Genomic DNA, 13,224 nt, shown 5'->3' on the forward strand with positions numbered 1-13,224 from the left:
GAGGTGGCTACTGGCCGGGGAACCCTTCTGAGTCCAGGGCAGTCCCGAAGATGGGAGCGGGCTCCCGTCGTGAAGATAAGACAAACAGAGCTCTTGGAGGTTCAAGAGCAGGCGTCAGAACCCGACAGGCCAAATCCAGCGTGCTGCCTCTTTTTGCAAACACGATTGCATTAGAACTCTGCCTCCCCCGTTCATTCACGTGCTGTCAGTGGCCGTGTTTACCCTGCGACTGCCGGCTTGAGCGGTGGCATCAGACAGACCTTCGGGTCCCCGCAGCCTGACACATGTACCATCTGGCCCTTTACGGAGCAAGCTTGCCAGCCCCGGCGCTCACGTAGTGCGGTCTGGTAGAGGTTTCTGCCACCGTGGAGACCTCCTGTATCTGCTGTCTAACACGGGGGGCACTCAGGATCAACCCTCGAAACGTGGCTAACGCGAGGGCGGAGCTGCTTGTTTCATTTGCGTGCATTTCGCGCGTGGTTACCGTGCTGGGCCGCGTGCGTCCGCTGCACGTGCAGGAGAAGAGCAGCTGCTGGGCCCGCGATTTCCAGATTCCAGCCGCTCCCGCGCCACCTGTATATCCCTGACCGGCATTACTTGTTTTTTTGGTTTTTTTTTTTTTCAAATGGTCTCCCTATTTTTTTTACCTAATTAAATTCATCTTAAAAGGAAGTTCAACACTGCCTTTCAAGAAAAACAAATCTAATTTGCCAGAAATAGAATGTGGTATATATTCTATAATGTGACCGGCTTTTAACTACGAAAGGCTGTCCAGCACCTGCTCTCGAGCCTGACTCCTGTTTTGTTTGCTAAAAAGGGATTGATCAGCAGTTGGGGGTGGGCAGGGGTGGTCCCGTGGGGAGGGCCAGCTCCCCGGTCATCCCAGGACAAGGGAATGGTCAGGAGATTCCAAGCAGGGAGGCCCTAGAGAGGAGGGAGGGCGGGAGGCTCACTCTGGGCGGGGCAGCAGCTGTGCAAAAAACAGGTGCGCTGGGCCTGCAGGTGGCCGCAGCCAGGAGCCTGGGGGAGAGCGGGCCTGAACCACGGTGTCGAAACTACGGGGTGGCTTCTACTCTGAAGGTGATGAGTGGGCCCCCAGGACAGCAGTGTGGAGCATGGGGGTGGCCGGGGCCACCAGGAGGCTGGCACGGTCACCCAGGTGACAGGGTTTGGCCGCAGTGTCGGATGTGGGAACGGTGAGTGACAGCCGGGGCTTCTTCTCCCAGGCCTCTCTGGAACCTGGAGCTCCTCAGCCAGCAGCGTCCTCCACATCGACCCCAGGACAGGCGTGGCTGTGGCCCGAGAGGCGGGATCTGTGACCGTTTACTACGAGGTTGCCGGGCACCTGAGGACCTATAAGGAGGTGGGGCTTCGGGGCATACGTGGCTGACCCTCTCGGGGTGAAACCCTGAGCTTTCTGTACTGAACGACTCGCTTTTCTCGAGAAAAGAAGCACTAGCTGCTTGCTAGCGGTTGGGATCCGGAGTCATGGGTCTGGGTTCCGCTGCCCACTGCCTCTGGGATTGGAACCTGCTCCCTTTTCTGCACAGGCCCCCACCTCCCCACTTTCAAAATGGTGCCATGACAAGGGCTGATGTCCTGGCATTGCTGCCCCCCCCCCGGCTCCCATGCATCTGGTGGAAGGACGGGAACGTCCTCTGTGGGTGTCTCCCCAGGAGTCTCGGCGGGGGTGGGCCAGCATGGCGATTTGGCGTCACCAGCAAAGTTAAGCCTCCCCGGCAAGTCACCTCTTGAGTCTTTCTGGAGGCGAACAAAACCGTTCTCTCTTCTATTTATCTCCAGCCGAGAATGAATCCATGAGCAACGTTTGGCTGCATTCCAAATGTGTCTCATTTTAGAGCCAGTGCGCACGTGATCGAATCCAGCAGTTTAACCTAATAGCTCGCATATTTAGTGCCGGGGCTGTGCAGTGGGTGGGCCGATCCCAGTTAGGGGCACCTGGTGACTGGTGAAACCATGTTCTCCTGGGAGCGGCCGCCGAGAGTGGGCAGGGGCTGGGGCGGCGGGGGGCTGGATGAGAGAGCATGGCGTAGGCAAAGGTGTGCCTGGCTCGAGAGCCCAGCCCTGATGGCCGGAACCTAGGCAGTTGGGGGTGGGGGGAGTGGAGGCGGGCATTGCAGTCGTGATCTACCCTGGGTTCCCATCCCAGCTGGGCCACGGAGAGGCTGTGTGGCTTCAGGTAAGTTACTTCCCCTCCTTGTGTGGGGAAAAACTGTGCCTTGGTTTTCCTGTCTGTAAAATGGAAAGAAGAGTGTCGTAAGGATTAGCGATGCTCACATGTGTGAAGCACTTAGAGTGGCACTCAGCACGTGTTTGGTGGGTATCAGCTGCAGCTGTTCCTACTCCAGGGCAAAGAGGTGGAAGCTTATGCCAAACCCAGGAGGGATTCATCAAGGAATTTTTTTTTTTTTTTTTTTTAAGTAGAGGGTGATACAGATCAGAGGTGAGGTTTGAAACGGGTCCCGGTGCCTGGCAAAGTCTAGGAGCTCAAGGGAGAGGGCTGAGGCTGGGCCCTTGGCTGGCACCATTGGGTGGCCAGAAACTGAGGGTGGGTTTGGGGCAGATTGAGGAAAGAGGGTCCCTGGAGCTCGGCGACCATTTGGAAGTAGGGGTTGGGGTCTGGCTTGGGTGACAAGGTGGATGTTGGTCCTTTACCCTGACGATGGGGGGGGGGGGTGCAGAAGGAGGGGCCAGCGTGGGTGGAAGATGAGTGAGTTGAGACACGGCCAGCTTGAGGTGGTTTCAGCTCCTCTATGTGGGGCTGGTGGTGAGGCATCAGGTGTTTCTGGAGGTCCAGGGCAGAAAGCTGGAGATGGGGAGGGGGTCTAAGGACAGAAATGGTTCTGGAAGACCTGAGAGTGGATGGGAATATGCAGAACGTAACAGAGCAGGTGGGAGGAGGGGCAAGGCCTTGGGCCCCTCCGCGAGGTGTGGAGGAGGAGGGAGAGGGAGTGGGGAGAAGACAGTAGCATGGTGGGCAGGAGTCCAGGAGAAGATGGGAGGAACTAGGGCGGGAGAGCAGGTACCTACCAGTGAGTCTGGAGGCCAGAGGGCCAGCCCGTAGGCCTGCTTATGTTCCGCATCAGCCATGGCCCTGGGAGCCGCGTGGACTTTGGGGAAGAGTGAGACCCCATCCCTGCTCTCAGGGAGCTCACGTTCTGGTAGAAATGAGATCTGTGGGTGGCAGGAAGTGCTGAGTGCCTGCCCAGAGGGGGGTAGACAGCCTTCTAGCCGGACGGGGTGATAGGAGCTGGGCCTGCAAGGGCTGATGGGGTCAGGCTCCGCAGGGGAGGGTGGGGGCTTAAGAAAGGCGCAGAGCTGGGGGTTTGGGTGTGGGCAGTGCAGGATGAGCGAAGGGGATGGGCAGGGAAAAATCTGGGAAGCCTTGAGTCTGGGGGGGCCTTCTCTACCCAGGCTGTGCGAGTGGCATCAGAGTCAGGGTGATTTATTTTGAATAAATGACAATAAAATAAAACAGTGCCTTCTCTCTTTGCCGAAAGACTAAGTAAACCAAACTGGTGAACAGAGAAGTGATCGCAACCGTCACAGGAGCCAAACTCTGCAGCCCACCCCAAACCGTTGAGTGAATTCAGGCTGCTGTTCAGCTCTTGCTCTGCTGGTCGGGAAAAGCGGCCTGTTCCGAGGGAGAGGGCAAGGCTGCAGAGTCCGGCCCGGGGCCTGACCCCAGCTCCGCCACCTCTGGGCAAGTCTTTCAGATGTTGAGCCTCAGTTTTGTCCCCTGTGCAATGGGCCGTGCCTCATCACAGGCAGCAGGGTGAGGCCGAGAAAATGCCTGGCACGGAGCCCACACGTGGTCGGTGCTCAGTGCAGCTGCCTCGGCTCCCTCCCCAGATAGTGATTGGTGTCCCTCAAAGGATCGTGGCCCGTTCCGTCCGCCCAGGCCAGACCAGCTTCCAGGAGGCCTCCAAGGTGACCGTCACCGTGGGAGACAGAAGCTCTAACCTGAGAGGTAGAGAGTGAGGGGCTTGCGTGGTCTGGGAAGGGGCCCCGCTGCGCTCAGGGGCTCTGCTGCAGTTTTGTCTCCTTTTCCTACTCAAACTCACGCCAAAGCCAGAGAGAGCATTTAGACCCCCGCCGGCCCGTTCCTTCCAGCGTTTTAGAAAAGAGATCTTCCCGAAAGAGCCTGGCACCCAGAAATGGCCTGTGTCTGAGCTTCAGCCCTGGGGCACCCTAGTAAAGCAAACCACACTTTACCCCCACTAATCCCAGAAAGTAACGACTTAGCAGACCTCACTGCTGATTCTGATTTTTGTAATTACCTCTTCCAAGTCGTGCATAGAACATTCGACCCTGTGTCCTGCCCATGACTGCCCTGGACAGCAGCTGTCAGAAATAAATACATCAATACGGGCTGTTTTTTGGTTGGTTTTCTTCTTCTTTTTTTTTTTTTTTAGCCACTTAACTGGCAGAATTAGCTACGGCTACTCTCGTGCTGGTGGAGGAGGCCACTTTACTGCACCCAGTAACCTCTCTTTTCCTACCCCAATGCGCGGGCGCGGCACCGTGCGGTTGCCGAAATGATACTCAGTGTATTAGTGGGAACTGTTGCCCTCCCGATGTCCAGAAATAAATTGCCCATTTCCTGCTGCTGACAGGAACAGGCGACGTGCATTAGTGGGCCCGGCCCATCTGCTGGGCTGCCGGATGCAGGTTTTAGCACAGAGGCTCAAGTTCAGATCTGAAATCGCCCACGATTCAGAATGACCCTCCTCTTCCCTAGAATTGTCCACAGTTTACTGTGGCGGCATCATGAAGCTTGGGCAGCCCTGGGAGCCCCGTGTGTGTCATTTTTCATTCCCTTTCCCCCCGGGGCCTGTGTGCGGCCTGCTCTCGCTCCCTCACTTCGGGCTCCGCGGGCAGGTGTAGAGGCCCGGGTGGGCCTGGCCACACCCTTCTCACCCCCTTCCTGTCTCCAGGTGAGTGCTCCCCCGCCCAGATGGAAATCATTGACACTCTGCACCCAGAATCCCTCATTAGCTGCCAGCTGCAATTCAAGCAAGACGTCTTCGATTTCCCAGCGCGCGATGTTTTCACGGCAGAGCCAGGATTTGACGCTACTCTGGGTAAGTTCGCAAGGGTTCGAACGGGAAAACTGGCTCCTTGGGGTGTGTTTGGTGCACCGTCCCTCTGCACGGAGGGGCCTTGTCTGTCAGGAGCTCAGCGGGGGACTGATGCCACCCCTCTGGCCGCTGGCCCCTTCCAGCTACCGGGAGAGGTTGGCAGGCCTGTGCTGGGTGATGGCTGTCCTTCACAGCCCCCTCCACGCAGCAGGAAGGACGCATTTCCAAGTTGGAAAAGCTGGATTCGAGGCCCAGAGCCAGTGGGTGTTGAGGCTCTGTGAACTGGGCAGGATGGTGCCTTGCTTTGCCCTGCCCGCATGCCAGGGCCGAGCGGTGCAAACAAGTGATGTCTGGAAGGGTCCTGGTTGAGTAGTCGGGGGCCGTGCAGTGTGTCTGCATATCACCGTTCCACGGCCCGTGGAGCTGAAGGCTGGTGCCCTGGGGTTGGAGTGACTGCCTGGCCCCCGGCATGCTGGCCAAGTGACGCTGAGTGTTCCTGACGCACCCTGAGAAGACGGGGGCCCTCCCGGGGCACTTCAAGGGTTCGGTAGGCTAGTCCCTGCGACCTGCTAAGCACCGTGCCCAGCACACTCTCCTATCGAGCCCTCAGTCGTAGCTGCAGTGTTGTTATGTTGGTGACTGTCGAGCATTTGGCTCGGTTTTCAGCTCCTTCCAAGAACATGCAGCCGGTCTTAATTAGGAGGAGTTAGCGACAGCACGACGCCGGGCCCTAAGCCCAGCCTGCCGCTCCCCGTGGCTCGGGTCAGCACCCAGGCCGCTGCCTAAGACGCAGGACATACATCCTCAGGGCACGTCGTGCGGGGGCGAAGCGCGGGGCTGGGCACGGAGCAGGCGTCTGGGGTCCCGGGCCCTATTTACTCACAAATGTGGTCCCATGAGCGCTGCGATGTTATTCCCACTTGATCGAGGGAAACCGGGCCAGCATGGAGGCCGACTCGCCGAGGGGTGCTTGGCTGGCGTGGGCACAGAAGGGACTCCAGCATAGGCACCCTGGTTCTAGGCTGGGGGGCTCTCCAGGGCCCCGCTCGACAGTGTCCATTTGAATCGTTTGTCTACTCAGGGCAGGCACGGAGCATCCAACAGGTACCAAAATAATCCCGATCCATGCCCTCCCAGAACTTTCTGCTGTATCTGGGACCATAGGTCGTCCTGGGAGTCAGCCCCCGCCGGCCTGTAGCCCAGCGTCAGGTCATGGCATCTGTTCATCATTTACCCACCATCCCTCCGAGCCCGGATGGCTGGGCCCTGAGGTGCAGAGCCGGCCCACGCCTTTCCACCCCAGGGAACGTTCTGAGAAGGGAGCGAGAGTGCAGGTTATAGAAGGGGTGTCCAAGCCGGGCCAGGGGTACCGAAGAGGGAGGTCCCTGGAGGGTCCCGGAGGAGGTGCTGCGTCACGTGGGCTCTGAAGGGCGAGCGGGAGTTGTGCGGTTAGAAAAGCTAGGAGAAAGTGTAGCATCAGGGCACGGGCGACAGAGGGACCGCGTGAGTCACCCTTGTCTCCGCAGGCCGGTACCTCTGCTCGGTCACGATGCACGGGCTCACGGACACACAGCTGAGGCACCTCAGCATGAAGAAGACGCCGCTGCTGGTCACCGCGTCCATCGCGGGCAGCCGCGTCCCCGGAGAGCACGTGGGCGCCGAGGTGCCCTTCAGCCCGGGGCTGTACACTGACCAGGCTGAAATCCTTTTGAGCAACCACTACACCAGCTCCGAGGTCAAGGTCTTCGGTGCCATGGAGATTCTCGAGAACCTGGAGGTCAGTGGCATCTACGCACGAGCCGGGGGCCTTGGAGAGGACTGGGAGGCAGGGAGGCCCAGGTGGAACGTGGAGGCCTGCACCACCTCTCTTTAAAATGAAAAATTTTTTTAAAAATGTAAATACGCCTTATCCTCTTCTTTCTTCCCCCAGCACTACCGTGCTGTGTGAGCCTGTATCGTTGTATGAGTGACTGTGATTTCTGCTAGTCTCCCCCAGGCAGGAGTTAAGTATGCGAGGCCGGTGTTAGCGTAGGGCTTCCCCAGCGTGTAGTAGGTGCTCCGCGAACATTTCGTGTGTTCAGCGAATGAGATTAGTGCAGGAACGCGCACTGACGTGGGCAGGAGGAAAACAGCTCTACTCCCTGACCTATCACGGACGCCTGCACACCTGGGGACAAGGCCCCGGCTCTGGGCCTCGGTGTCCCCATCTGCTAAATGCAAGCTGGAAGGAGATCTGGGGTGACGTGGCGAAGGGGTTTTTGGCTCCTCTGTTTGCTTCATCCCTTGTCTCGCCGCAGTGAATGTGGCTGAACATTCTTGGAGCGAGACAGGGTGAATTCACTGCTGGTGACGGAGGGTCTGCCAGGCCCTGGGGTTGAGCTGCTGGCGATCGGCCATTCACAGAGCTCCAGGCTGTTCCCTTGGAAAGTTGGCGTTTAGTGATAGTTCATGTTAGTTTAGCATTTCTTTAACAAGCACTTGATTAGAATTCAATGATATTGATTTGTCCTTTCCTTAAAAACACTCCAAGTATAGACACTGTGCTCCTTCCCTGACTTTGCAGATTTCACGCTGTCAGAAGTACCCAGGCATCATCACCTGCCTAGGAAGTGGGCCTGGGGAGGGGTCTCCACCCTTGGCCTTCAGGCCTGGGCGGGAAGCACAGCACGTCAGGCAGAAGTGGGGGCTGCTTCTCTCCAGCTCTGCTGTCTCTCCCAGGTGAAATCGGGGTCCCCAGCCGTGCTGGCCTTTGAGAAGGAGAAGTCTTTGGGGCTCCCCAGCTTCATCACCTACACAGTCGGCGTCTCGGATCCCGCGGCCGGCAGCCAGGGGCCTCTGACCACCGCCCTGACCTTCTCCAGCCCCCTGACTAACCAGGCCGTCACCATTCCGGTCACCGTGGCCTTTGTGATGGATCGCCGAGGGCCTGGTCCTCGTGAGTCACGGGCCGGGACATGGCTGGGATGGACCTGGGTGAGGAGGGCTGGGCTGGGTGGTCTCGGCTGTTTGTGGGAACCTGAGGGCCTCGAGAACTGGACAACTCAAACGCAGAACACCGCGCCAAGCAAACGTCACTCATTCGAGCAGCCGTGTGCGCCTCGCTCCCCTGCCGGTTCTCAACACGGCAGCGAGGGATCCTGTTGAAATGTGACTAGACGGTGCCCCTCGTCTGCTCAGCCCTCTGCTATAGCTCCCACGTCCCTCAGGAGGTAAAGCCCGAGTCTCTCCAGTGTCTCGACAGGCCCCACACAATCTGCCTTCCCGACCCCTTTATGCTCGTCCCCCTTCAGCACCTTGCTGCAGCCACACTGGCCGTCTTCCTGTTTGGGGCCATGCGCGGACCCAGCTAAGTCCTTGGCATTCACTGTTCCCTCTGCCCAGGATGCCTTTCCCCCACACAGCCCCTTAGCCAACACCCCACCTCCATCAAACCAACCTTCCCGCAAACCTTCTCTGCTCGTATGGCAGCAAACTTTGGACCTTAGTCCCACTCAAACCCTTTGCCTTCTTCCATAGCACTATTCTCAGCTGTCAGCCTGCAGAACAAATACAACCGACTATGATTTCCACTGGTCTTCCCCAGCTAGAAGCTAAGTACTGTGGTTGGGGACAGCGCTTAGACCAGGGCCTACCTGACATACACTGGGTGTTCAGTAATGGACGATTCATTGATTCTGTGGTCATTATTAGCACCTGCTGTATGCCAGCCCCTGTGCTGGGCAGAGGCCCGAGAAGCCCCCCACCTCAAATAGGGCATGGGTGATAAACACAGTAAGAAAGGAATGACTCTAAAGATGTGGCTTAAGTGGGAGGCGCACGGAGGGGGTAATCTTACCTCTGACGGCTTGAGGGTGCAGTTCAAAGGGGCTGCTTACACCACGTCTGGAAGGAGGAGTGGCCAGGAGGAGGGCAATGCAGTCAGAAGGACCCTGGGGTGATGTGCGTGGTGAGGGGCTGGGCCATGAGGAGCCTTGAATGCCAGGCCGGGGGCTCGGGCTTTTTCTTGAGAGCAGGGAGGTGGCCTGGTCAGGTGTGGCTGGGAGCAGACTGAAGGGGTGGGACCAATGTCAAGGGCCCTTGAAGAGGCCACCATCTCCTTCCTGCCAGTCAGGGATGTGTCCTGACGCAGGACAACCCAGCGAGAGGGAGGGAGGGGTGCAGGATGAGGTAGAGGGAAATGGAAGAGGAAGTGACAGTCTGGGCCCCCGCGAGGTGGGGCCCCCGAGGAAGGGTGGCTCTGGAGCAGCTGATACTGGGCTCCCTTGGTGCATGGGCCTCAGTTCTGAGAGGGGCAACATCCCTGTCCAATGCCTTGCCCAACCCTGACTTCCAGTGTCACAAGCAGTGCAGCTCATGGCTTGACATTTTCAACACTGCCTTGCCTTTCCAGGCAGCATGGCTGCCTCCCGGGCAGCCCCCGCCCTCCGACTCCCCCAGACGGGTCTGTTCTTCCTCGGAATGGGTATGGAAACTGAGACCACCTCCAAGGAAGCGGGGCCTCGAGTGGAACTGGGTCGGTTCAAGTGGCCCAGGATGGAATAGGACGGAGCACCGGGACGCGCGCCCCACAGGACCAGATGCTGCCCCAGGCCTCGAACAGGCCATCTCACCCTCTGGCCACGCACACAGACATGAGGCAACTCTGCGCGTTGCTCTGGTGACTTATCTTTCCATTGCTCGCAGACGGAGCCAGCCTCTTCCAGCACTTCCTGGACTCCTACCAAGTCATGTTCTTCACGCTTTTTGCCCTGCTGGCTGGGACCGCTGTTATGATCATAGGTGAGGTGGTTCGCATCGTTCGTGTGCCCCGGCTTGCTCCCCACCCCCCATCCTGACTCTAACCAGCCACGTGGTCTTGCAGCCTACCACACGATCTGCGCGCCCCGGGAGCTCACCGCACCTCCAGCCCTCTCCCCCCGAGCCGGCCCTCGCCACAGCCCCCACTGTGAGTAGCCCACCCCCCCGTGGATGCAGTCTACGGCAGGCCTGGGTCTGAGAGGGAGGGGTCCTGAGGGAGGAAGTGGACATCAGGACCCTGAACCCCAAGTTTCAGAAGCTCTGGCCCTGGGCAAGAGTGGCAGCTGAGGTGTGAGGCCCAGAAGGCAGATCGGGGAGCTGGTGAGGGGGAATGGTATGCCGGTCCTGGGTGAGGAGAGCTTTCCCCAGGCAGAACCATGCAGGGCGGTGGGCTGGTGGCCCGGAGGAAGCTGTCTCTGCCACTGTGCTCTCTGGGACTGGCTCCCCGCTGCTGGGACTGGCTCCCCACTGCTGGGACTGGCTCCCCGCTGCTGGGACTGGCTCCCCGCTGCTGGGACTGGTTCCCCACTGCTGGGACTGCCTCAGAGGGCTCTAAGCTGGGTTGAGCCAGCTGACTCAGAGGTGAGGGTTTGGACAGTCCTGATGACGGATCTCCCAGAGGGAGAAGAATCATGAGGGCCATTCCTCTTCATAGTCCAGTTGTCTCTGGTGACTCTGAGGTCTGGTGACCCTGTATGGCTCCAGGGGACACTTCTCTCTGTGAGAAGTGCAGTGCCGACCATGAGGGCGCATGGCAGCCCTATGTCTTCTGTGTTCCATCGGAGGGTTCTCTCCCCTGAACAGGTGTCTACTGAGCCTAAGGGGGCATGGCCAGGCTTCAAAGAATCTGAATTTTTTGGACAAGAACAGTTTTGTATATAGATGCATTTTCCTGGGTGACAAGATCCGCATGCATCCTGGACCCCTAGAACAACAAATGTCCCCCAGCCACCCTTGCAGAGGGCACTCACCTTTTCTAACCCTGTCTCCCAGTGCACCCCTCCCTCGCACTATCTCTTGAACACTCCAGACTCTTCCGCTCACATGGAGTCTTTGTTCATGCAGCTTTCTCTGCCCAAGGAGCTGTTCCTGCCCAGATGGACAGGCCCTCCTCCCTGCATGCCCTGCGGACCCATGGATACTTCCATGTGGTCCTGAGACCCGCTACTTGCTCTCTCCCACAGTTCTGCTGTGGGAGGTCAGGGCTTACCCTCCAGGCCTCTCTGCATGTCCGGCTGTCACCCGTCCCTTGGGTGACAACACACCGCCGGCCTGGGGCTGCCTGGGGCATGCGGGGGGCGTGGCCGAGGTGGGCAGCCGACACTTCCATCAGGGGCCGTGGTGGCTCTGGCACTGAGGAATCCCTGAGGAACCCAAGCTCTCTCATTTGCTCTGTGACTCACTTCGACTCTTTTCACCCTAGATTTCGCTGCCTCGTCGCCGACGCCTTTCAACGCACTGCCTCCCAGCCGCCGAGCCAGCCCGCCGTCGGGGCTCTGGAGCCCCGCGTACACGTCACACTAGGCAGCGGGCCGGCCCTGCGCCCCTGCGTCCCTGCGTCCCTGCGCCTCCGCGGTGGGGACAGCCCGCTCGACCCCGCCCCAGGCCCCCCTCGCTGCCTGCTCGGCTCTGTAGTTCGGGCCGCGCCCTCTAGTTTGGGCCTCTGCTTACTCCGAGGAGTTCCCGTCAGCTTTGGTTTGGTTTCGTTCTTAGCCTTTGCAAAGACGCTGGCTCATTCCTTCCTGCTGGGTTGTCTGGGGTTTCTGGACAGCATGCAGTCATGCTTTTCTTTCCCTGCAGTCCCTAGAACCACTCTCTTCTCCAGACTTTGAGCAGGCAGGAGCTCCGTTTCCTAGAGGGGGTGTGACTGCAGTGGCCTCAGGGAAAGGACTTTTTAATTATGTCTTCGTTTTTGTGGGGTTTTCCCCCCACGTGAAAACTTTACTATACCCCTAGTCTGGCTCCTGCTGGGAGATGAGGGGAGGGAACACACATGAGTGTCAGCTACGGGCCCCGTGACTGCCCAGAAGCCTCAGGAATGCAGAGACGGGGACCCCGTGCTGTCTCAGCCTCCCCGGGGGACGCTCAGGTGCCACGTGCGCTGTGACCGGCCTGCTTTCTGCCCCTCTGTGGGCCACTGTGAATTGACGGCCGCCTCTGGGCTTGTTTCCTAACCGTGGAAACGGCTCCTGGACGTGGCCGCAGCCCCATTGGGATGTCCTTTGGGGTCTGGTTCCTTCTCCTTCTCCCGGCTTCTCTGTGGAATCGTAGTTAGGAAAACGTCCTTGAGCCCGAGACCGGGATCTTTCCTTCTGTGAGTTCTTTGGGGAAGCCACTGTGTCCCGCCCAAGCACAAAGCCCAGTGTTACCTGTTCCTTCTTGTCCATCTCAGCAGACCTGAGCCTCTGGCCCGCCTGGCCCAAGCACTGGTCTCCCCGTGGCGGCCCTGCAGCGGGCCACGGAGCCCGACGTGGCCAGTGCGGGGGGTGGGCCTGCTCCCCAGCCCCTTGTTCCTTCAGCATCCGAGGCCTCCCGAACGCGGCCCCTCCGCCCTAGGCCGAGGGCCGTGCCACTCTCAGGACGAACCGGAGATGCCCCCCAGAGCCAGGTACGCGTGGCCACTGTGTGCGGGGGGGATCATCCACTTTGACTCTGAGCCACAGGTGGGAAGCCGCTTCAGGCCTTTAGGGCTGGGCTGTGCGATTTATTTTTGTAAAGCTGGAGACAGGACGAATTGTGCCTTTCATATTACTTGAGCTCAAACTGACAGCTTGGATGTAAATAGGCGCGTTTCTACTTGGTTTATTTAATAAAGCTCTCTCTAATTTCGTAAGAGGGGCGTGCTCATTGCCAGAATTGCAGGCATCCTGCCTGGAAGGGACCAGGCTCCGGTGACTTTGCTTCTGGTTACGTGGGCTTGAGGACCAGGTCTGTTCTGCTGCCCCTCGGTGTCACAACCCCCTTCTCTGGCTGGCCGCCAAGGCCTCCCTCCCGTGCTGTCTTCCCACGGCTGCCAGCCCGGGGCCCCCATGGTGCCCGAGGACATGGCAGCCCTGCCCACGCATCCCCAGGTATCACCCCGGCCCCCTTTCTCTCTCTCTCTCTCCCTCCCTCTGTCCCGTGGGCGCCTGTCACTCTGCAGCTCTTCCTTCCTCCTGTCCCCCTGGCTTCCGCCCCCACTCTCCTCAGAACCTGGCCCCCCTGGGATCACCTCTCCCCTCGCCGACTCTGCAGCCTGGACACCGTCCCCCCGCTTCCTGGTCCCCAGCCCCTCACCCACTCCCGCCCGAGCTTGCTCCCCTCGGGTAGTCCCCCGCCGGCCCTC

General features: G+C 59.3%; 1 protein-coding gene across 1 annotated transcript in view; it reads left to right on the top strand.

Annotated features, from left to right (window-relative positions):
• NUP210 (nucleoporin 210) overlaps positions 1-12,732 on the top strand; it is a 103,098-nt gene extending 90,366 nt beyond the window's left edge. Inside the window, exons 33-40 of the mRNA XM_026501447.4 lie at positions 1,227-1,363; positions 3,874-3,991; positions 4,959-5,105; positions 6,629-6,879; positions 7,821-8,037; positions 9,786-9,881; positions 9,964-10,047; positions 11,323-12,732. Of these exons, the coding sequence (XP_026357232.3) occupies positions 1,227-1,363; positions 3,874-3,991; positions 4,959-5,105; positions 6,629-6,879; positions 7,821-8,037; positions 9,786-9,881; positions 9,964-10,047; positions 11,323-11,423 (1,151 nt within the window). The 3' untranslated portion in view covers positions 11,424-12,732. The remainder of the gene's footprint in view (positions 1-1,226; positions 1,364-3,873; positions 3,992-4,958; positions 5,106-6,628; positions 6,880-7,820; positions 8,038-9,785; positions 9,882-9,963; positions 10,048-11,322) is intronic.
• Positions 12,733-13,224: the final 492 nt, after the last annotated feature.

Source organism: Ursus arctos, unplaced genomic scaffold (genome assembly GCF_023065955.2).
Source record: "Ursus arctos isolate Adak ecotype North America unplaced genomic scaffold, UrsArc2.0 scaffold_14, whole genome shotgun sequence".
NCBI classification, from domain to species: domain Eukaryota; kingdom Metazoa; phylum Chordata; class Mammalia; order Carnivora; family Ursidae; genus Ursus; species Ursus arctos.